The 24,708-nt window shown below is 35.6% G+C and overlaps 1 protein-coding gene across 1 annotated transcript in view; it reads left to right on the forward strand.

Moving 5' to 3' along the window:
• LOC149299773 (phosphatidylinositol phosphatase PTPRQ-like) overlaps positions 1–24,708 on the forward strand; it is a 115,604-nt gene that overhangs the window by 66,149 nt on the left and 24,747 nt on the right. Inside the window, exons 32-46 of the mRNA XM_089486045.1 lie at positions 955–1,115; positions 1,655–1,800; positions 1,974–2,142; positions 3,826–4,101; positions 4,512–4,663; positions 5,473–5,614; positions 6,069–6,338; positions 11,763–12,089; positions 14,518–14,639; positions 17,421–17,607; positions 18,255–18,499; positions 19,034–19,100; positions 20,437–20,595; positions 23,437–23,659; positions 24,537–24,610. Of these exons, the coding sequence (XP_089342171.1) occupies positions 955–1,115; positions 1,655–1,800; positions 1,974–2,142; positions 3,826–4,101; positions 4,512–4,663; positions 5,473–5,614; positions 6,069–6,338; positions 11,763–12,089; positions 14,518–14,639; positions 17,421–17,607; positions 18,255–18,499; positions 19,034–19,100; positions 20,437–20,595; positions 23,437–23,659; positions 24,537–24,610 (2,720 nt within the window). The remainder of the gene's footprint in view (positions 1–954; positions 1,116–1,654; positions 1,801–1,973; positions 2,143–3,825; positions 4,102–4,511; positions 4,664–5,472; positions 5,615–6,068; positions 6,339–11,762; positions 12,090–14,517; positions 14,640–17,420; positions 17,608–18,254; positions 18,500–19,033; positions 19,101–20,436; positions 20,596–23,436; positions 23,660–24,536; positions 24,611–24,708) is intronic.

The following is a 24,708-nucleotide window of genomic DNA, read 5'->3' on the forward strand; positions in this document are numbered from 1 at the left end:
AGGATCTTGTACAAAGGATCTCTTTGATTTACCTTTTCTCACCAGCCGTTACAGCACTGGAGCAGGAGTGTAACTAGAAACCACAGGGCCCCCAACTTCACCAAGCAACCTTTGTGCCACCTTTGTCCCCAAACAGCTTGTCAGTGCCATCATAACCCCCTAATAGCCTACCTGTGCTATCTTTGACCCCAAACAGCTTGTTTGTGCTGTCATTGCCGCTTGCCCCCTCCAACTCCTACTCACTAACACACACTTACACACTCATTATAACACACACACACACACACACACACTCCTTTTCACACCACTCATGCTAACACACATGCCATCTCACACCACTTGCACATCTATGTTCATACACATACACTTATACATAGACATCCATGCTCACTTAGACATAGACATTTATGCTCACATACACCTATACATAAACATCCATGCCTACATACACTTATACATACACATTAATTCTCACATAGATACCTCACAAGCATCCGCTCACAGGAAGGTAATTTAATTTCTCATCTTTGTAAGTCACTGGTATGACACTACTTTGAATGGGCAATGTCATTTTGGTCACTATTTCTCAAAATTCTCCTTACAAGCAAAATAGGGGCAAAAAAGATCATACCGCATAATATTCATTAATATACATACAGATTTATGACTGATCCAAGAAGAAATATCATTTTGTTACAGCCTAAAATGAATTTTCTTTTTAATAGTGGCTCTATATAAAACAATAAATAATAATAATAATAATGTCAAATTAGGGAAAAGACCTCAATATGAAAAATAAGACCTTAGCTTGTATTAACAAAAAAACAAAGGAAACAACCTCGTTATACATATCATAGAGACAAAAGAGAACATTGAGCTTTTTAAACTGCCTGACATTTCAGATTTTATTTTGCATCCATAGTGTCAACAGATTTTACCGTGTTTTATTTTAAGGAATGACGAATCTAATAAAACTATCCGTGCAGTAGACACAGTGGTAGAGTTGATGGACCTGGAAAACAATAAAGAATATAATACATATATTACAACAAGTACAAGATTTGGAAATGGCAATGTAAAAAGTAATACTCTTAAATTCAGGACTTCTGAAGGAGGTATGTCTGAAATCTCCTAATTAAAGTCATCTTTTCTGAGAAAACAACATTCATCTGTCAATTTAGGTATACTAGAGATGTCCCCTTCCATGTATATACACTTTAGACAATGGGAACAACGATTCAGACTTCCTCTTCTTGAGAACTGCATTTAGCTCCACAAAATTATCCCTGCCTTTTGATAAATACAGTTCTGGAAGCTTTAGTGGAGTGATGAAAAAAGAGGGGGTTATAGAAGGGGAAATTAATTAGTAATTCATTTCTATTTTTTGTGTCTCTCTGCAAAATTGATAAAGAAAATGTTTAATGATTTATTTCATGAAAAAAACGTTTGCCTCCCTTTCTTTTCACGTTTGTACTTGTGCATAAGATGCTGTGGTATGCATCCAAAAATATATATGCTCTCACATGTACCTGATATTTATATGCATCAACTGCATGTCTGCATCCTACATGTTCAACCATAATTATTACTTTAACCTGTAATGAAGATTATCGGACCATGAGTTTCTACTCATCTCTCTACTCTGTATTTTAAGCCCCTAGCGATTCACCAAAAAATGTGTCATACAGAAACATAACATCTACGTCAATAATGGTCTTTTGGATTCCTCCAACCAAACCAAATGGAGTTATACAGTATTACTCCATCTACTACAAGAATGTCACTGACACTTACATCAAGGTAAGAAGGAAGGATTTAGAATGCTTTCCTATTTTCTATACATTGTTTACACACACAAAAATAATTTAATTTCAGGTTTAGTTTTGACCTTTATAAAAGATTAATTTTAATATTAATATTTAATATTAATATTTAATATTAATTCAAATTAATATGTGATCTATTTTTTACAGAATGTAACAGATGATGACATAAGCAGTGTTGTTTATAACAGCGCTTTGTCTGCTATTATTGATGGTCTGTCCAAATATAGTCAATATAATTTGTGGATGACTGCGAGTACTGCATATGGTGACGGAAATCAGTCAAGTGAGGTGATCTTCGTTAACACGGAACAGGATGGTGAGTTAACAGAAGTCTTTTAATCTCTGAATATGGGATGTTATTGATTCATGCCTAAAACCATTTTCCCCAGTATTGCTATTTACCTTGTTGGCAGCATTACACAACATGATACATTACATGTAATATATATTGGCTTCACCTGGCCTCAGTCTATTTTATGATTTTCTTTAAGACTTGAGTAAAAAAAAAATGAGTTTTACTCCTACTCCTACGGGATGCTTGTTACAGGAGTTGACCCTTCCAGATCAGGAAATTGTGTTAAATGTTAGTTCTTGATGATCAATATATTTCCAAATAATATCTATACAGAAAATAAATAGTTTTGTTATATATTTAATTTAATAATTGTAAGTTATTTCCACTAATAGTTATATTTATATGACGTAGTAATTACTGCATTTGCTCAATTATAAGGTGACCCTGATTATAAGACCACCCCCCAAAATTTGAATAATAATTTAGAAAAAAAGGCTGACTATAAAACTACTCTATAATAAAAAAGTTTTGCTAGTAAATATTAATTGACATGTAAAAATGTTTTTATATTTAATAAAAACTATGAATGAGAAAAATTAATTTTTTGTTTTTATTTCCTTTTTTCTCGAGCTGCCTCCAGTTATGCACATCTGCCCCCCAGATATGCCTTATACCCCCTTATATGCCACTCTGCCTCCCTGATATGCCGCTGCCTTCAGATATGCCTTATACCCCCTATATGCCACTTTGCCACCCAGATATGCCTTTAACCCCCTATATGCCACTCTGCCTCCCAGATATGTCTTTTAACCCCCTATTTGCCACTCAGCCCCCAGATATCCCTTATACGCCCCTATATGCTACTCTGTTTACTGGGGGCACGATGCGCGTAGACAACCTCTGCTGCTGCTGGCCGGTACTTCCACCGGGGCTTCTATGAATGAGCACCGGAAGGTCATGTCACACCTGTGCTCTGTCATGGAAGCCCCGGTGGAAGTGCCGGCAGCAGGGGAGGTTGTCTGTGCGCTTCCCACAAACCAGGAGGTCATGTGATGCCGGCACTCCTTCATAGAAACCCGGCCAGAAGTGCCGGCAGCAGCGGAGCTTGTCTGAGCGCATTCATCGGCTGCCAGAGAGGAGGACCCAGGTCCCCTGCAGTGCTGCGGGGGATCTGGATCTTAGTCTTGTAGTCAGACATCTATTTGAGGTCTGATTATAAGACGACCTTGTCTTATAATCGAGCAAATACGATATATTGCTATATGATAGTATAACAATATATGATATAGTAATAACATGTATATTAAATCATATTTAATGGTGGTGTTCCACCTACATGAAATATTGAGTTCTCCAGCATGTTAAATACATAAACGCTAGCAAATGTGTAATTTTATTATTTCCTTTAAACATTAAGCATATAAGAAGCCTTATAACTTTCTGAGGCATCATCCTATTAATGTCTTTTTTGAGTCAGACAACCATTAAGCTTTCTGTGAAAAATGATGAATGAGGCAAAATTAAATAATTACTTCTTGAAGGGTTTGGGCATTCAACAGTACTGGCAATAATGTTCATGATAACACAAAAGTGTCAAAATCTGCAGAGCAGAAGGAACAGTGTCTTTACAAGGGGGTCGGATAAAACAGCCCCCTATGTGATCATTCTGATGCCGTATATGTCCTTATTTTATTTTATTCATAGTCCCTGAAACCCCACCCATCATCAATGACTTCAAAAACATAACATCTACCAGTGTTCTTTTATCCTGGGATCCACCAGTGCAACCGAATGGTATTATAACTGGCTACTACTTACAGATTTATGGACCACAGGGAAACTACTCTCTAGTTACGTCAAACACCTCCACCATCTTGAAGGACCTAATGCCGTTTACACGTTTTTTCTTGTATCTTGCTGCAAGAACTGTTAAAGGAACTGGTCCTTCTAGCCAGTTTGCTTTCCATACAGATGAAGCAGGTATAGTATTAATAGATTAGTTATATTTATGTATTAATTATCTATATTTATACAAAATGTTTGTATTACTTTACCTGTTGATTTGTGGCCATCTACATAATGACAGTTGACTGTGTTCTCTTTGTACGTTTTCTTCTGAAGTACTGCCCATGGATTATATTAGTCTAGGCTATCTTCACAGACTACTATAATAGACATTTAAAAGCAATTTGCTATGGTAGAGATTTTAGCAAACACATCTTGGGGTAAAATTCTTTTATCTTCAATGTGCATTTTAACCTGGTTCATTAATTCATAAATTCTCTCTGCTGATGTTTTATTTTGTTATGAAATATCTAAAATGAATAAAAAGGAAATTGGTTTTAGAATTTGAGGGTTCTAGTTACTGGCTCATCCTGTCTTCCCGGCAGAACCATCAACCCCTCCTCAGAACCTGACCTTTATCAATGCAAGTGAAAATGCTGCATGGTTGAAGTGGAGTCCAAGTCTGAAACCCAATGGTTTTGTGCGTGTTTACAGTTTTAAAGTTGTTGAAAACAGCAGCCAATCAACATTCTTTCAGGTATGTCATATATCCTAACTTACATAAAATAAATACATTTATATACATGGCCAAAGCTGATGTAGTATTAAGTACAGCAGATCACTTATAGCCACTACTCATACAAAACTAAAAGGTGATTTGCATAACTACTGGTTTATGGAACATACCAAGTGTAACTATATTCTATATTCTATGCTTGTTTGGGGCAGGGCTCCTCTAACTGTTTGTTTTTGAATTTGTGTCAAAATTGTAATCTTATGCCCTATTTGTTCAATCAATAAATATTAATATAAGGGCAATATCAGGACACCAGATAATCAATTATGGCCATAAGGTATTATCTTAAAGAGCAGCGCTGAAATGAGCTGTCATATAAGAAAATGTACAAGTAACAGAGAATTTAAATTTTGAGGTTGGATTTTCGTTTTGGAACAGAAAGCGTAACAGAAGGCATCCAGAAGCCTTTTGTGCACTGTACTCATGATCAGATTGTGATTGCACTAGAAACATGGCTACGGCTCCTCAAGAGGTCTTGATGCAAATTCACTTTTCACTATCAATTTTCAGTAGGAAATAATTGTACGAACTCTTCTCAAACTACCCAGGCTTAGAAATGTCTATTCATGCACCACTGGGAAATCTGAACTCTTCAAAAATGTGGACTTGTTTGCGGCTACTGTAATTTTTCCTTTTCTGCTCTGTTGCAATACTCTTGATTTTTATACTAACAGCTTTGGTGATTAATCATTTGATTGTGCCCATGCTTGTCACCTGTTTTGTAGCTTTTATATATTTAAAAGTTTAGACATATGCTTTCTCTTAACCAGAACATATCAGGTGAGCACACCCAAGCAAGTCTTACTGCCCTGGAACCTTTTAAAACATATTTTGCCAGTATATCAGCTTTCACTAGAGTCGGTAACGGAAACCAATTCAGCAATACAGTTAGCTTCACAACAAAGGAATCAGGTAAGGTTTTTTTGAGAGATTATTTTGGGTTTCAATGTAAGTTTTGTAATTATAAAAATGGAAAAGATAGCAGATTGAGGAGGGCGATCTGGGTAGAGCCAAGGCAAAATTAGGGCTCATCTTGCCGAGCCAGAGATGCTTTTATTAGTCGTTGATTTTCCACATAATTATGAGAATTCTAGCTCAGTAAGGTCATAGTTAAATATGCCGTGGTAAAACCCATATGCCACAATGTATAATGAGTGGTTGCATGTTTCTGTGCATTGTATCTGTTTCTCCTGCGTTATCATCAATGCTTAAAGGGACAGTAAAGGTTGTATGAACCTAGCCAATAAACACTAATTTTTTACATAAGTGGTACATATGCTGTAAGATTGTATTATTAGGATTACAACCCCTTTATTAAAATGTCACATACTGAAATATTAACCCATTTTTTGTTTAACTTTTTAAGCTCCAGACTCTGTCCAGCATGTGCACTGTGTTGCAACAAGTTGGCAGTCAGTTTTAGTCCAATGGGATCCACCGTTACGGCCAAACGGATTGATAACGCATTACATATTAACTTTCCAAAGCATCACTACCCGGGTCTCATCAACTGACAATGCCTACACATTCAGAGATCTGTTGTCGAATTCAACTTACCATTTTACGGTCAAAGCTGCAAATTCTGCTGGTGAAGGCATTGAACAAGTATGCAATGCCACTACAAAGTCTGAAGAAGGTACTTTTTAGATTTATTACATAAAATCATTCCAACACAGCCAATATGATAACATAGGGGTCACTGCATTGTGTTATGGGAAGCCAATGTGAAACAAACCCCTGTCAATGAACTTCAGATTCCCCAAGATTAGAGTAAATTGTCTCTACTACCTATAATATGAAATTAAATTTAACTTTTACTCAAAACTAATTAAAATCATAAGCATGAACTCTATAGGATAGAGTCTTCATCAATTTGAAAGTTCATTTAACCTTTTGCTTGCTAAGGGCACGTTTATTTTATGCATTGATTTAATGTACGGCTTCCAGTGATCTTCATTTATATGACAGATGGCAATTAATCATCAGATTATTATTTAATGGCATACAAATAAAAAGTAACAAACCATTTTCCCATGTACCAATGCAGTAAGAGTTGAAAGCATGAACAGTTATATTTACCTGTTGATTGTATGAGCAGAAATTTGTTCTTAGACAAAGGTTTCATATAGATCTTAGACTCCTGGCTGGGAAGCTTTCACTTTTAAAATCTACTAATTCCTGGTTAAATCAAATTCACTACATAGCCCCCCCCAACATTGCAGGTGTCCAAAACGGGGCACCTTCGGTGGGGCCAGAACCATCCACCTACTTTGATGCAGATCGTTCGGATAGGATATCATTTTGAGGTTCTGTACTTCACTATATTGTGAGGTGGCCCCTTGGGAGCTGCAATTAAGGGTCCATACTAAAAAAAGCACAGATCTTCACAGCCTCACAGCTCCATGGGCCACATCAGGGGTGATCCTTGGATCACCGGACTATCTGGTTTATAATTCCCATTCCCTGCAAAGGTGGAACAGTGCCTGACTTAAAAATAACCCTAATAGGTATGCAATGTATTCTACATTGTAAATGTGAATGTGTTGATGAGTTAAGAAATGGGACATTACAAGTATCTGGTGGCCTATTCCTTATGGTATACTGAGTAGTAGATGCTGCACTAAATATGTATATATATATATGTACATATTTAGTGCAGCATCTACTAATCGGAATCGCAAAAGGAATATATATATATATACTAAACATTTTTTTTGGGAGATGATCATGTGAAGTTACAGTGACCCCAATTTATTTCTTTTTAAAATGATGTTAGCTGAAATAAAATTTCAGGATGCCTATTGTTCCAAGAAGTTGTTTTGTGATCAGCAGTTTGGCTGGATCATAGATTCATGCTTTTGGATGGAAAAGGTTTTATAGCTGTTGTCAGCTTCTTATTAATGGTGATCCGCCATTAGTCATGCTTACAATGCCAACACTGACTCACTGACAATGCATTTATTTTTGATGAAAGGTGAAATCACATTAGCTTCACTGTCTCACTACACAGTGTCTGGCCTTAAAATTCCACACTAAGATTACTTTTTTTTAATTCGGTGGTGCTGGCTTTGGAGCCTGACTTGGCAGACATTAAACACAGGATATTTGTGTTTCAAATTCTCTTTTTTTTCACAGTACATGTAGTGGATATGTCTACTGACAAACTACCTCCTGGGAAAACCTGTAATATAATTTGGGTCATCACTGTTGTACTAGGTGCATGGCCCTGGAACACCCTCCTTCACTTTTTCCATGTTTAGTGTACTGGTACAAATAATAAATTATTAGGACAAGTAAAGCATTCTTTTGAAGCCATTTTAACCAATATTTATTAGTACAAACTATGTAGAAAAATCTGTGCTAAAATAAGAAATGTAAAAAGTCAATTTTGTTTTCCAAAGAATAGCTGCCACTGCTGAAAAATGATATATTTTATGTTCAGCAAAATAATGACATTGCTTGGGTCCCTAGAATTATTTTTTTTATTTTATTTCTATTTTTATTACTTTTCACACTTTTTTTTATTGCATTTTCCACTTTTGGAAGATAAACGACTTTGTCTCGCTCTCCCCTTCCTCACTGTTCCCTACTCACACCGTGATCAGGACGTAGGGCATCATAACCCTGCATTCCTGATCACAATGTCTGAAATCAGCCAGCAGGGGTGGGTGATCAGAGATCTCAGCAGGTCTCCACTTCTTTTCTCAGTCCAATTTTGGCTGTGTCAGTAATGACTCCTACCGGAAGAGAATGCCCCATCATTTGATCAGCATTCACACTGTGACTGTATACTGGCACTTGCGCTGAAGTTGTCAGCACAGAGCCAGCGATCCTGATGATACAGGAGAGTCCAGCCTGTCTTCAGATACTGTTATCCCTATTGCAGTGGTTTAGAGATCTCCCCTCTGCTGCAAAAAGACAGGGCATATTACATCCAAAGGGTCATCTCGACACATTTTTGTGGATGTAATAGTGTGTCCATAGGTTCATGAAGGGGTTGGTGGGATTTTTTGTTACAATTACTGAATTGGTAACATTCTGAAAAGGTTACGCGGGGCTTAATTGTCAAAGGTTTTTGCCAAAAAAGTCCTGACAGCAGAAAAGTAACATAATAACATTACATGCACTCTTGCCTGACCTTTACATTATGGCTGCCTTATGTTTAGGATTATTAACTGTACTGGGATGCAATGTCAAAGCAAATAGCAATTTGCAACCAGCTGCCAGGGCCGTACATTTAATTTTTAACTCCAAGTATGCAACTTCAGGCTTTGTTTTTACTTATCTGTGACAACAGAATACATAGGAGATATGTATTAAAAATCCAGGCACAGATTTTTGTCACCATACGAACCGCTGAACCAGCCATTTCATTGGTTGCTCGAGTGATAAGGCCTGAATTAACAGAATCATGTTTTATACAAAACTCTGTTAGACTTCTAATACAAGAGAAGAGAAATCCTATTTCCTGCATTCAGGACCTGAGACCCTCTCCTTGAATGGCATACACGTGTTCTACAGATCTGCAAAAAAAAAGATGTTTACGCGTATGATTAACTTGACATTAGGTTTAGTGTTGAGAAGACAAATATAAAACATATATGAAATATATTTAAGATATGTGCCCTTACAGTAGACATTGATCACTTCATTTTGTGAATCCCACTGTAATAAATGCAAACAGGCTGTACAATAAGTATAGGATATATGGAGCAATGTGCTTAAATTAATACCAGCTGTGCATTGAAGATCCGATGAGAAGGTTTTTTTTTTGGTCTCTCCAAGAAAAAAAGATGGAAATCTGATTCTCCACGCTAAAGTGATTGTAATCTTGTTTGTATCTGTAACTCAATAGTACATTTGTCTTAGAATTGTCTTGTTGAGCATAGAGTTGATCAGCCTTGGAAGGTCACAGATGGTCAGGTGAAATTGGTATGTGAAAGCCCATTCCTTAGCTTTGAAGTTTTTGTGTATGATATCTACCAATCAGTTCTGATAACGAAGGCGTCAATGTTATTTAACTTTTGGTTAGTTTAACAACCTCAACATAATACGCCTATGTTGTTTGCACCTGCATTTTCTTTACATGTTTACGTATTTTTGTAATGCAATGGTGTCTCAAAACTGTGATGACCAATTGATCAGAATTTAGTTTAAAAACCTACAGCTCCCAATGTACACTAATTTCTCTTCATTGTTTGAAATGAGATAGTAGTTCAGTAGTTTTAAAATATAATAGAGCTTAGTGCGTTTTTAGCTGATCTTAATGGAATCTCTCACAAAAAGCTTATTAGGTTACATTCAATTTTGTTAATGAAAACAATGTATTTTATTTTTGGTGAAATATGCACTGGTGGCACTTGTCTGTGGCACTAGAAGTAGGGGATATTTATTTTTCTTTTCATATACATTTCCAGAGCATAATTAAATAATTTAAAAATATATATATTAGTTACACAGGGAAACCATGTGACAAATGTGCTCACATTTACTTAAATATGTTGAAGATATGAAATATATAAAGATCAATTTACCACCATCATCGTTTATGCACCATTTAAAGCCACGTGTGCTTAAACTTTTTTTTCGAATTAAAGTGCGAATGAAATAACTACCAACAGAAACCAGCAGTCAGCGTTTTGCATAATCTATTTTAGAGATGTTTATGAGCAGGTAGCTGCATGAAAATTCAGTAAAGTTTGATGATTAAGGTTATATGAAATGTGTTTGTGGGTGTTTTTGTGTCTGGGGAATCAATGAACAACATGGCAGTCATTATTGAGCAGAGGAATCATGTTGTTTGCGGCTGTGCTATTTAATTTGAGATAATCAAATAATAACATATTGACTTAATGAGATAGGGGCAGAATAAGGCAGGTGTGTTAAGGTAGATTTAGAAACATGTATTTTTTACAAACTGAGGAAGTCACTGAAGAGGAACGAGAGTATAGAAGACCTTAAAGGACCACACCACTCAGATATTTAATTATTATTATAATATTATATTAACATTATATATAATTATTATTTTTTAGTGATTGCAGTTAGACGTCTATCTCTTGTCCGCACTGAGAGCAAGCAGAAATACTTATGTGTACTTCGTGCATACGCACTGTTGTTCTCTCATTAAAGTCAGTGTTCAACTAGTATACATGCAAGAACTGCTTTCCCCATACAGTACAGATGGAGTTGAAGGAAAATGAGATATAAGTCACTCCAGTAGCTTTTATGTATTGCACATTTGACTACATTAGGAAAATACAATGTTAGTCATAAAAAGGAAAAAGGTCTATTCTATGCCAATACCAATTATATATAATATTATCATTCTAATTATAATATTACCGTATAATTATATATAATATAGAATACTAATATATAAATATAATATTATACTATATATAATATTATATATAATGGAGGAATGATTCTTTGAAACACAGGGTTTTAGGAGTGGATGCATTTTATTATACACAAACTAATGCATACGTACAGTTGTTTGATTAAAATATACATTCTGGACACGCGTGTTAGCTCTCAGGATTTTCCTTAGCTGCTTTAGGTATCAGCAGCATATACTGACCTAGGCTGCATGTGGATAATGTGTCTGGTTAGGGGGATCACGACCCGGTTTGTTACAAAACCAGGGGCGCGCAGGGGCGCCCCTACTCAGTGGGCCTGGTTTAAGGGGATTCTATAATATTTCCAATAGAAGGGTGCATCTAGATAGCACAGTGTTCACAGCATTTTGAAGTGATATCCTGGCAGAAGGTAGAGCTTCACTGGGTCAGGCATCTAACTCATCACAATCTCCACCCTGTTCTACAAACTTTCTGCCCTCTCGTGATGACGGTGACTCCTCTCAATTGCCCCCTCTAGACAAGCTGTGCCTCCATCCAAAGCCTATATGGAGAAGGGGAGGATGTTGTACAATTATGATAAATAAAAGAACTACTACCTTTATGGCCATGACTCCTTTTTTTTTTACTTTGGCTGTGAATGGACATGAACATCACATTATTTTTAATATTGTTTTAAGTTGACACTGTTTCCCTTTTAGTTCCTGGTGCACCAAGGGATATCACACTCACTATAGTTCAATCTACAAGTATAACTTTGCAATGGAATAGACCAGACAATACAAATGGCTATTTAAGAAGCTACAGAATAACAACGCAACTGCTACGTATTGAATGCAATGACTGGGATAATGAGGAATGTATCCATAATGATCAGAACTTCTATTCGTATGATGACGGTTACACCATTGAGAAGACCATTTATGGCTTGAAAAAATTCAGAAGGTATAGATTTAAAGTTAGCGCCAGTACAAGTGCGGGATATGGTGCTTCCTCACCTTGGATTCAGATACAAACATTATCTGGTCGTAAGTGAAAAAAGACCCTAAATTTTAATATTTTAATAATTAACCATTTTAGCACCTTTACAACTAATATCAGCACCTATTTTAGAAAAAAAAACTAACAAAACTAATGTCCACCAAATATCTTTCCCCTTCTTATTCTACTTTACAAATGTAATTAAATAAACTTTTATTTTTTGTTTATCTTGTACAAAAATATAGGCACAGGTATTGATGTTGCACAAGTTATACGTTTATAAAATTTGTATAAAGGAGTAATTGCTTGACAGCTAGATTATGACAAGAGCTGCATTTTAGATAGTTAATATAAGGCAAGATTAAGATTAGGGTTACATTTAATATTGGAAATGCTGTGTACTAGTTGAATGTACTAGCGTTCAGGAAATATAAATGCAATTGGTCCCTGCTACTTCTAATGTCATTGACTCGCGTTTCAGAGACAGGCAGGGACATGAAGCCTCAGTTTTTAATTCAAGTAGTAAATACACGCATGAATTTTCACCCAGAGTAATGCATCATTGGACTCCAGTATGCATTAAAAATACATAAAAATGAGACTAGACATCCCATTTAAATAATTTGCTTTGGAATGAACACCAATGCATAATTATATTTTAGGCTAGAGTACGCTGATCCCTAGCCAAGATAAAATGTACCTTTCCATGACAAAGTCAAACCAGTATAGGTGTGAAGCGTTAACCAGAAATATTTCTTAGAAAGAGTTTTCCCCAAATTTAGCACTTTCGTCAACAATTGTTCCAGTTTATAACTATAGCACAATTTCTTATCTATATCTTATTATGTCATTATGGCAAATATCTGTAGCTAAACTTGGATAATCTCATTTAATTTAGTCTGCTATATTTCCTATATCCCAAAGCAGGGCCAGTTCTTTAAAAAAAAAAAAAAAAACACTAAAAAACCCTTAATGCAATATATTACCCACATATTTCTCAATTGGCCTTTCTATACCTAACATTCACTTGACCTCCACTCCTAGATTATACATTTTTGTACAGAGTGCTCTGTACCTCATAGGAAACAATACTTGTCAATTATTGTAAAACCTTTTAAATAATATATATTTTTTAAAATTAAGAATACCATTTATCCATCGTAAATGTAAAACATATTTTTTTCTGAAAATTCTATAATTTATATATACATAAATACAACTGATAGGTATGTAGGACTCATTTTTGGTTTTGCAGGAGGGGTATGCACTGGCCAGTTCAAACAAATGATCCACAGAAAAGAGTTCTGCACTCACTTGAATAATTGCTTGTTATATATCTAATAATGACTTATCCAGATTCTCTGCACAGCTAGCACACGCCAGATACCTTAGCATCAGGATACAGATGGATTGCAAGGATGACCCTGACCTCCACAAGACCCACATTCCCGTGGAAGGATAGAAGCATGTTAATCAGGAAATGATGCTTGTTAGTTACAGAAAATGCATTATTGTGAAACGAGAACAAAAAGTACTTACGAAAGGAAGTGATTGGATTATGAGAGGGAGAGATGGCCCATCTAGAGTCAGTAAATTGCTATGATTTATAATAGGTCTGCCAATATCAGTTTCAATGTTTAGCCAAAAAAAAAAAGAGATGTAAAATCGATTATTTAAAGTACCCAACGTATAATGGATTAAGATGTCTGTTTTGTCATTTTGAGGTCTGCAACACCTTCAAATATAATATGTCTCCTTGCAATTAAATATTTAAATACATTTAATACTGGTTAATTGTACATGAAGCTCAGGTGTAAACACATTATTAGGTGAATCAATAAACCAAATGTGCATAATGGCATTCACTCCCACTTTCATAGTCAGTTGAAAAGACTTAATGTATATGGCATTGAATCTTATTCACAATTACTCCTGAATCAAAGAAGCACCGCTTAATTATCAGAAGCCATCAGCCATCACATAGCTTTCTTTAATCCGGGTAGGATGAAAAAGGAACTTTTGCCCACACTTTCAGTTTAGTACATTCACTTGTTCTGAAATATATCCCTGTAAAGGAATGTATTTATTAAAAAGCCTTAATAAATATGTTCAGTATAATAAAAGCTATTAGCAAAATTACTCAAATTAAAGTAACAGTATACTAATTGTTTTTGGAAGAAGGAGTTTTTCAAAGTAAAAAGCAGGAATTAAGCCTGCTCTAGATTGGCTTAAGGATTCACCATGTAACGATTGACTTTTTCATTCACACTGCCTAATCCAATTTTTTTTACATTGTTGCTTAGCAAACCCTATGTTATACTACTACATTCTGCTAACACCTAGCATGTGTTTATTTACTCTTTGTAGAGAATGCACGTTCTCCATGGCAATTTGTTTCAGCATTAACACTTTTTAATATTTTACAATATTAAAAATTCAACTAATATTTGAAATGAGATTTTTCATGTTCTACAGCTGTAGATGGACCTCCAGAAAATGTTACAGTAATAGCTGTATCCCACGAAAGCCTTAATATCAGCTGGAATTCGCCTTCAGTCATCACTGGACCAACATCATTCATAATTAATGTCTCATCGGTAAGGAATGCTTGTCAACAAAAATTTTGATTGTTTTTTTGTCTCACAAAGACCAATTACATTCTGGTGCTGCAGTTATGATGGACCACATTGGCACCAAACAATATCCCTAAGGTGCACCTTTTCATATTACAAGTCATGGTTGATTGGGGTTCTAGACATTAGCACCTATCTTAAATATACACTAGCCAGTAAATCAGCGAGACGAGGTAAGCAATAATAAGTAAAATATAAAAAGGTAGGTATTTGGTTTATTCTCAGATCTCTCCTATTGCAGAGAGCTAGAATCACAATTTGTGTATTAGTACAATATACTGTTGGACATTCTTATCATAATATTTCAACTTCTCCTTGGCATCAATGGCGAAAGACCAGCCTATCACTTTCTGACAGACCTGCTAGTGCATCAGCAGTCTTCAAAGGCATTGGTTGGGTAGGAAAGGACTGCTCCTAATGCATTAAGATTCATATCGATTTTAGACCCCATAATCATATCATTTATTAGCGATAGGACTGGCACTTACATTTGCTGATAAGCAGTCAGGCAAAACTGTAATATTCTATAAATATTTTGAATTTTTTTTCCATTAAACTAGTTAGTATAGTGTGTCTTGAGATTGTGGATCATTCATATTAAAATTGTCTATATTTGATCTATATTTGATATTTTCTATATCCTGTCATTTATGTATATGCAGTGCATTACATGGTTTAGATAATTACTGAAATAAGAGAATGTACTAATTTAAAATAGGTGAAGTAAAATACGAGAGGAGGACTCTAATGGAAATTACAAATTATAAATTGTTTAGTAGTTCTCATATGTGAGCAGGGGGAAAATAGTGAGAAGAATGTAGAAAACATATCTAACTATATACATAGTACACATATATTTTAAAATAACTACAAAGGAACAAGTAAGGGAAGTGATTAGTTCCTGGATGGATCCTGTGGATGCCAAAAAAGATTGTCATTCATTCAGAGACAAATACAACTGAGTAATTAAGGTATCTGGATTCAACAAGAGTATTATCCAGAAATCAGAGATCACTGAGTGTGAGTAATTTCACAATCAAGTGAAACCAGAGAATTCTCTCAGCTGACAACATGGTGGTCACACACCATACAACACGCGTTAAAACACCCTGGTTTTTACTAGACTTGGTAAAGTCCTTGGAATTTCATGTAGGAATATGCAGTGTCAATCCAAGTACTGCACCTTCTTCTACGTTGCCAGTGTTTGTAATTATCACACAATTCATTTCAAAGGAATTGATCATTCTGGTGCTTTTTAGTTGTCAGCTTCATAAACTGCTTGTCGATTTGGTGTTTTCATTGGTTTAAACTATTAATTATGTTTTTCCACAAATTAAAAATACTAAAAAATGAGCCTTCCTTAGTAGACATACTATGTTAAAATGTTCTTGCTTCATGAACAGCGTTTTACAGTCACACTTTATCTGTACCTTATAAAAAAAGTGTAAACTCCCACTGTACTCCAGGGAACAGTGATCCAAAATCCCCAAATTCCACAGGAATTCTATGCACCACATCATTACATACTTATTAACACCTAAACTGTCATGTCAGGCGTGTTAAAAGTTTGTTTTATATTTTACAGGAAACTATAAATCACGACCTTGTCTTTACACAAACTTTCTTGATTTAATAAGCCCAGAATACTTGTTCATTTTTTTTGGATCTTGTACAATATAAATAAATAAGTTAGCCAATAGTGCGGAAACAATAAAAGGCTCACAAATTATTTATCTATATGTAAAGCGCCCAAACTGACCTAACTCTTATAAAGAAAAGAAAAACAAACGTCTGTTTAGTACATCAGAAACTTTAGTCAACTCTTAAGTACAGATAAACCAGCACATCTGTCAAGTTAAAAAAAAATAGACTTTCACAAACCTAATACCCCAGCAGCTGCATTTAATATACACTTCCCCCTGAGGAAAACTACTGTACAGCTACATAATCTGCTTATAAAAATGCACATTGAAACAATATTGTAAAAATGACGTCCTATTGGGTACCTCGAGAGGTTTTCGAGCGGCATTGTGTGATTTCTTTTTCAATGTTTTGACATGCCACCTAATAACAAATGTGTTATTCAGCACACTAAATGTTTACCAGTTTGTGTGTTTTTTCTTTCCTTTTTCATTAAAAACTATACTGGATTGTGTACCATCTTGTTGGTTGTATAACAATCATCCTCATACTGTCTACTCGACACCCATGATTGGGACCAGGGCTGCACAACTCCAGTCCTCAATGGCCAGAAACAGGCCACTCATTCTGTGTGCCTTTCCCTGAAAACACGTACTTTCAGTTGACATGTCTCTACTCAAGCTGGGGTAGCCAAAAAAGGTTGTTTGAAGCCCTTGAGCACTAGAGCTGTGCATCCTCGGTTAACAGTGGTGTGGTTGAGCTATTTAATAAGGGATCACATATATTTCAGAATCTTAGCTACAGTGATTAGGTACTGTTGATGTGACTTTGCTTTTCAAGCAGACGAGGTCTTTCATGTAATAGTCATTGGCCTATTTGCCTTTGCAAACCCATCCCTGCTTTGATGAATGAATTAATTTATTTATAGAACAGATGTACAATACCATAAAAGCAGAAGACACTCAAATATGTGGTGGTGGTATAATGCAAAGATTAAACATATAAAAAGAAGAGAGGTCCCTGCCTCAAAGAGCTTACCGGCTAAATGCTTATAGTATCTATACTGGCTTTTAACTTTATTTATGTATTATTGTTGTGTTCTAGGTCTATAGCGAAGAATATACAAATGTGTTTATAAAGGGGAGTAATGAAAGTCAAAACATTGTGGTGTCTGAGCTGAAACCATTCACCATGTATTCTGTAGTAGTGACTGCCTTCACTGGAGACTTACAGTCAGCTCTCATTGAGGGACAGTCAAGCAGTGCAGTCTTTGCTACCACTCTTGAAGCAGGTAAAGTACCTTTTTTATCTTTACCTTGTTGTACCAGGAACGCTTTGATTTACTTTACTAATGACAGCACCAGGGCAACATTTACAAGGCAAAGTGCCCGTAGACTTACCCTATAAAAATCCTTATGTAGCTGTAAATCGGTACAATGGGGATTGGCAAAGTGAGATAAAAGGAATGGGAAGGGCTTGACAATCGCTTATGACTATTTTTAAGGACTATGACATTTTTAGGTTAATGGGGGTGTTTCAAAGAGCTTTTGAGGGCTGCAGTCAGGAGTTGTCCTAAACTCCTCCTAACTAGAGCTTAATTAATTGGAAAATGGGGATGGAGGCAGTTGCAGACGTAGAGGAACCACAGAAATACTGATCTGTGTGGGTCCTCTCAGTCAGCAATTTATGTCCAATTTAATGTTTACCTAGATTGAAAACTCAAATGTTACAATAATCAAGTACATCCAACCCCCTTATTGCATCAAAGCTGTAGTTTAATACCACAGATTTCCAACTACAGGACTAAACAAGGGTGATGACAGTTTAGTCCACTGAATTGATGATTGCAATCTTCAGGATATTTTTCATGAATAAGCATCAATGATGAACATTAAATGATATAAAGTGAATTTTTTCAATGTTTCCTCTGATCTTTAGTTCCCAATGATCCACCAAAAAATTTAACTATTCAGAAGATTCCAAATGAAGTTACGAAGGTCCAGATGACTTTTATTCCTCCAGCGGAGCCAAACGGCAAGATTCAAGTCTTCCAAGCGGTTGTCTCCAAAGAAAATGACCCTAGTGTTTCTCAGATCCATAATCTAAGCATTGTTGAAAGTACAAATGATTCTGTCACAACACTGATAGAAGGGCTTAAAGGTGGACACACATATAATATAAAGGTAAGGACTTTGGGCTGTTAGTTCCTTTTAAGTTGTATTGGTACATGGCAAATTAAACTGGCACTGCTTTACCAACAGAAAAGAAACACTAAAACACTTTGAAAACAAAATTAAAAGCTGCCATTCTGTATATTGTGAGGGTCAGAATGCTAGCAGCCTTTTAAAAATCATTTTACAAATGGTAATTCCTACTGTAAGCCTAGAAACCTCCCATCCCCATTCAAGCCTTTTATAATAAAAAAGTTGAAGCGTTGCTCTTGTTCACAATTGCTATACAAAACACAGGTCTGTTGTGTATACAATGCTCAAGTGATACAATCACTGTGTTCTACATCTTAATTTAAGGTAGGTAATGGTTTGTCTGTATTGCAGGGTGAGAGGTTATAGTTTGTGTCTTCATATGTTGTCTTTGTTTTTCTAATGGACAATTAGATTGCTCTGAGCAGATGCATCTGACAAGTTAAAAATAGGAAAAAAAAAACCTTATTAACTTGATGACACCAGAAATATATTTTTTTTATTATCCCTATCCAGGTATATGCCGTGAATGGTGCTGGAGCAGGACCAAACGTACAGATGAAAATCACAACAGACATTAAAGGTTTGCATGACATTCCTTCTTACCATGATTGGTCATCCTAAACATTCTTCTAGCTCTATCTCTTTTTTTGGATTACAATGCTAAATAAATGTGCACATAAAGCAAAATATATTTTTAATGCTACTGTGTAATACCTCAAAGTTACTAAAACAAACAACTCCCAACCATAAGGATTGGCCAAATAATGACATAAAAGATTAAGGTAAAGGAGAAGATGATCATGCCGGCCTCAAATGACTGCATACACCTCAGTCTCACGTTTCCTGGAAGTCTCAACCTCAAGATAGACCAAACGGCTTATTAAATAAGCTCCCCATTGGTCACTGCATCTTCTTTTCTTTTTCTTTCTCTTTCTTTCTTTCTTTCTTAATGCTTTTCATTCGACTTGGCTAATGGTTACTCACTGCACATCATATCTCACTGGTTATAAGCCTACAGGATTTGCTGATATGGTATTTGGAATGATTCTACATATCTTCTTGAAATAAATAACAAAGATGCAACTACAATATATACATATATATATACACACACACACATATATATATCTATATATATATATATATATATTGAATATTTTGGGCATTTTGAATGGACACAGCTTTGTAAATAATTACTCAAGCAGAATAAAAGCATTAACCTCTAAAGGTTTATAGCAGCAAGATATCATTTAAAGTCATAATTCTTGTTTAAGAATATTTTTCAGCCGACCCAAGCTCACTCTATGTAGACTCGGAAATGTTAGTGTTATATTTCCATTACAACAATCCTCTAATATATGATGTAGTGCGAGAAATATGAACATCTGTGAAGTGGTGAAAATCATGAGAGCTTCTTTGTTAAATGCTATTCTGTTTAATAAGTAATGAGAAATTTAGCATTTGAAAAAAGTGTCAAAACATTACTTTGTTATGGCTGTGTATGAACAATACCAAGAAGTGTTAGGTATTGCAATGAATGATGTTTGGGCTGTAGCTTTACAAACAAATAGACTGAGCTGCTGGTCAATTTAAAAATAATAATTGGATTATTACAGGTTTGTCCAACTATGACATTCATAGGTATTATTCCTAAAAATGCTTGATTAGACTCCTGGGGAATGTATACATACAGCTGTACCCCAAGCAAGATGGTACCATTATAATACTATGTAAGTAGGTTTCAATTCACTGAGAAGGTGGTAGATAAATGGAAGTGTCTTCCAGCAGAAGTGGTAGATTTAAATACAGTTTATAAACATGCTTGGGATTAGCTCTGCCAGTGACTAGAACCTATAGTTAACATAATTTATAAATGTTAAAAGGAAAATATAACACTTTCTCTATGTTTTTTTTAGAACCTCCTAAACCTATAAAGAAACCTGTGCCTATGTATGATACAAGTGGCAGTGTAATAGCTACCTCAACCACAGTGACCATCAAGATGCCAGTATGCTACTTCAGCGAGGAAAATGGCCCAATCAAGAACATTCAGATACTTGTTTCCGAAATGGGAGGTAATCATTTAAATTGCTTCTTACACCATTTTCCTGTGTTCTTCCTAAAAACAAAGCAATGTATGTACATACCAGAATATTTCCTATGGCAGGAAACCCAGAGCTCTCTTCTGGGGGTGTGGCTTCACAAGGGGTGGAGCTATCTGGCTTTGAAGGTAGGGCTAGCCCCAAACAGTAATTATTATTATTATTATTATCCTTTATTTATATAGCGCCAACAGTTTACGCAGCGCTTAATACAATACATAAATTCAAGGGATATGACAAGACAAGAATTGACAGACTAAGACAAACCGATACATTTGGTGGAGAGAGCCCTGCTCGCAAGCTTACAATCTAGAGTAATGGGTAGAAAGGGATGTGAGCAGAGAGTGGGCGTGGCTAAATGCAGCTCCCCTGCCCAGATGAAGAGAGAAGTGACCCAGAGACTCAGTGAAGCAATGCTTCACCTGGAGACTCCAGATCAAACCCCGAGAGCTACCAAGTATGTATCTGTACAATAATATTTACATTGAGATTTGCATTCATCCTATAACGTTTCAGGCGCAACAGAAACTAAATGAGGTGGTGGCCTTTATTGTGCTTCAATATGGATTTTAATGGGGCATATTTTATTCATCTTATTTCAGTTATATCAGTTGTTTGAGTATCTTACAAATAATGATAAAAAGCAGCTCTCACAGTCAAAGTACAGTTATTGCTACCCTCAGGACCAGAGGAAGTCGAAACACTGGACTTTTCAAAATGCGCAACGTTCCCTGTTCCCTGGAGGTTTCATGAGTTCCATTCCTTTCCTGATGTATTTTATCAGGAAAAAATACTTTGTATTTTGACCTGACTAAGCTTTAGGCAGTTTAATCTTTTAAGGGGAGAGTATTTCATTCAGTTAGACCCCTCAGTCATTTTTCAAAACGGCAGTGAAATTCCACGCGCTTTGACCTTCAGAGGAATGACCAGATTCAATCCTTGGCGGGTTACATCCCAATTTGCCTGAAAAATTGTGTAAAGTGTTGGATTACATTTCTATCCCTTTTTTTCTCTTTCTTAACCTATCTTGAACTTTTTGTTTTCAAACCCAGCTGACCCTATATCAGCCGACACCATGTTTTTAATGTAAAAAAAAAGTAATATTACCCTGCAAAGATGTTTTCAGAATATTGACCTTGGAAAGTTAAAAGAATGATATTTTGGGTCAACAACTATGAATAATAACTTCTTGGATTCATTCTGATGTTTTTTTAAATAAGTCCTAAGTCCTTCAACCTATGTTATACAAACTATACTGTGAATTGGTTTTATTTATATACGACACAATCAACACTGATGGTTTTAGCGAATCTAGCTGCACAAGATACTGTGATTAAAATGAAATCTCTTTGTTTCTTATTAATGTTTTATTACATTATGTCCTACAGTCAGTCTGAATCCCTAGAGCTTTGCACCGCCACACAGTGCTGGAAATCCCCATACTTTCCCCTAAATTTCCCAAACATTGCTACTTCTTAAATTTAGTTTTGTTTGCCTCAGCTCCTGCTCCTGAATAATATGCAGCTGTAAAAGTTAGTCAAAATTTGGGTTGGCAAATAAACATCTAACAGGTTAGAATTCTTTGTCACCCTTTGAAATGATACTTCTGTTTCCCAATTCCTTCGCTGACATTTAAGATACAGTCACCATAACAGCGTTAATCTCTACAAACTTAAACTTTAACTTCACCTTAGGACCAAAGTTGACATATACTTGTCACGCTTCTGAGACAAAACATGTAACACAAAACCCAAGCCCCCTGTAATTAAAGAAAAAACCTGAATGTGCAGGATTTCTAAGAGAATGCCACATGCCTTATAAATGTGACCACTTTAGCATATCTAATAGCTATTTGTCTTTTTTTCAACCAAGAGCTATGTATGAATCTAAAGCAATTCTTACATGCACCACTAGTACTTATTTTCAGACTAGTAAATCAGGGGCTTTATAACATATATGTATATATTGAACTGTGCATGCAGAAGTCAAAAGATGCTATTATAAGTATATAATTGTCATACTCACTGTTGAAAACTTGTTATATAGCTTACCTTCATAAACATTAAGTGATTCTTATGTTCCCATATTTTTTTACACTTTTTATATTAAATCGTTTTTCAGCCCCACAGTCATGTTTTCTAACATTTCTTATCCACTCTTGAATCATAACATCTCAAGGAGAAAAGATCTGTGGTGGTGGTAGAGGTGGTAACAGTCCTGTTGTAACACTAGATTAAGTAATGTCTCACAACATTAGGGCCATCATATGTCTCCAGTCTAAGTAGGTGCCATGACATTACATGCCGGCACTCTGTCTCAGCAGGGTGCACAGTGATACTGTAAGGGTGTGCCAACTTGGCACATACCTATGTACTATAAATGGGATAACAAGGAAGATCTCTGATCTCTCAACTCATTGCCCTATGTACTATAAATTTGATAACAAGGAAGATCTCTGATCTCTCAACTCATTGAGCATTGGCACTCGGGAATCCCTAATGCCCGATAGGATGATCTGCAAGGAAGCACTCCGTCCACCATATGCACTTCATTACCTATGGTAGCCTATCGTCACAGTTTAATATGTTTACAGGTATTCATAACAATCCTCTTCATGCATTCTCTCTCTCTTTACCCTCCACAACTATTTTCATTGCAGGAGACGTGTTTGATCGAATACATCTCATGCTCATGCTAGCTCTACCACTGGCATACGGGAGACCTCCCTCGCTTGTAAATAAGGAAAAACTCCCTCTTTGATTGAAGTCTGTGTATTTTAGAAATTGCTTACACATTTTGTTTTATGCTTTACAGCTCAGCATGATGGGAATATCACAAAGTGGCATGAAGCGTATTTCAAAAAACCTATGCCCTATTTTACAAGTGAGGGTTTTCCAAACCCTCAGTGTCTAGATGGCAGACAGCGATTTTTCAGCAAAGAAGAAATATATGTCATTGGGGCTGACAACACATGCATCCTGCAGGACAATGAAGACAAATTCTGCAACGGGCCCCTAAAGCCAAGAAAGCAGTACTTGTATGTGTTGCTTTATTTGTGTATGCCTGAGCACACTTTTGCATGACATAAGTTACCTTGAATTATTCTAATTGGTCGTTATAGTTGATGACTTTTTATGATCTCATTTAAAATGCCTGGCATGATTTTGACATATAGACTTTAATTGCCAAATCAACATACTTGACATAATAAGAATAATTGCTTGATATTGACTTACAATTTCCATCTATTAACTAGTACATATGTTATCCAAAGAAAACAAACCAAAATAATAAATATTTAACTATATTTATTTATTTTCTCTTTTAGCCCGGTTTTATTTGCTATATGGTTTGCTCCTCAAAGGCTCTAAATATTAGAGACCTAATAAAATCCCTCATTCCATTTGGTTTGCTTTGCATAAAAGTAATAATTCCAGATATTATAGGGGGCATATATGGCCAGATTTTAACACATAAAACACTTATCCTTCAACATGAAGCCTTGAAGCAGACCGCATGTTGTATTTCATTGAAATCCTTTGGCTCTTGCTAACAGATTTCATATTATATTATAACAGTAACAGCTCTTGCTAACAGATTTCATATTATATTATAAATTAGATTAAGGGTAAAATTTATATAATCCATTCTTACTTTATTATATATCCCAATTCTGTGAGTGAGCACTACTCATTTCTGAGTACTTCTGAGAAACTGCTTTGAATCATCAATCGTCTCCACAGAGAAATGGACAAGAGTTGGTGTTTGTTGATGGAAGATCCCCAAAATATGAGTTCTCCCACTCTTGCATGATCTTAAAATGACATGTTTAGTCTGTTTTCGTTTCTAAACTTTGTGAACTATTTTTATTTTGTGGACTTCTGACTAACAAACACGGCTTTTTATTTTTACAGGTTTAAATTCAGAGCAACAAATATAAAAGGCCAGTACACAGATTCGGAATATTCGGAAACAGTCAAAACATTAGGTAAGATAGATATTCTTGTTTAATTTTGTTGTAAAAATCATTTTTATGAGGAAAAATATGTAGTTTTGTGTTTGCTTGTTTTCAGGTGTGTAGGATTT

Source organism: Sceloporus occidentalis, unplaced genomic scaffold, assembly GCF_023333645.1.
Source record: "Sceloporus occidentalis isolate IW3139 unplaced genomic scaffold, rSceOcc1.0.p SCAF_28, whole genome shotgun sequence".
Taxonomy (NCBI): Eukaryota; Metazoa; Chordata; class Lepidosauria; order Squamata; family Phrynosomatidae; genus Sceloporus; species Sceloporus occidentalis.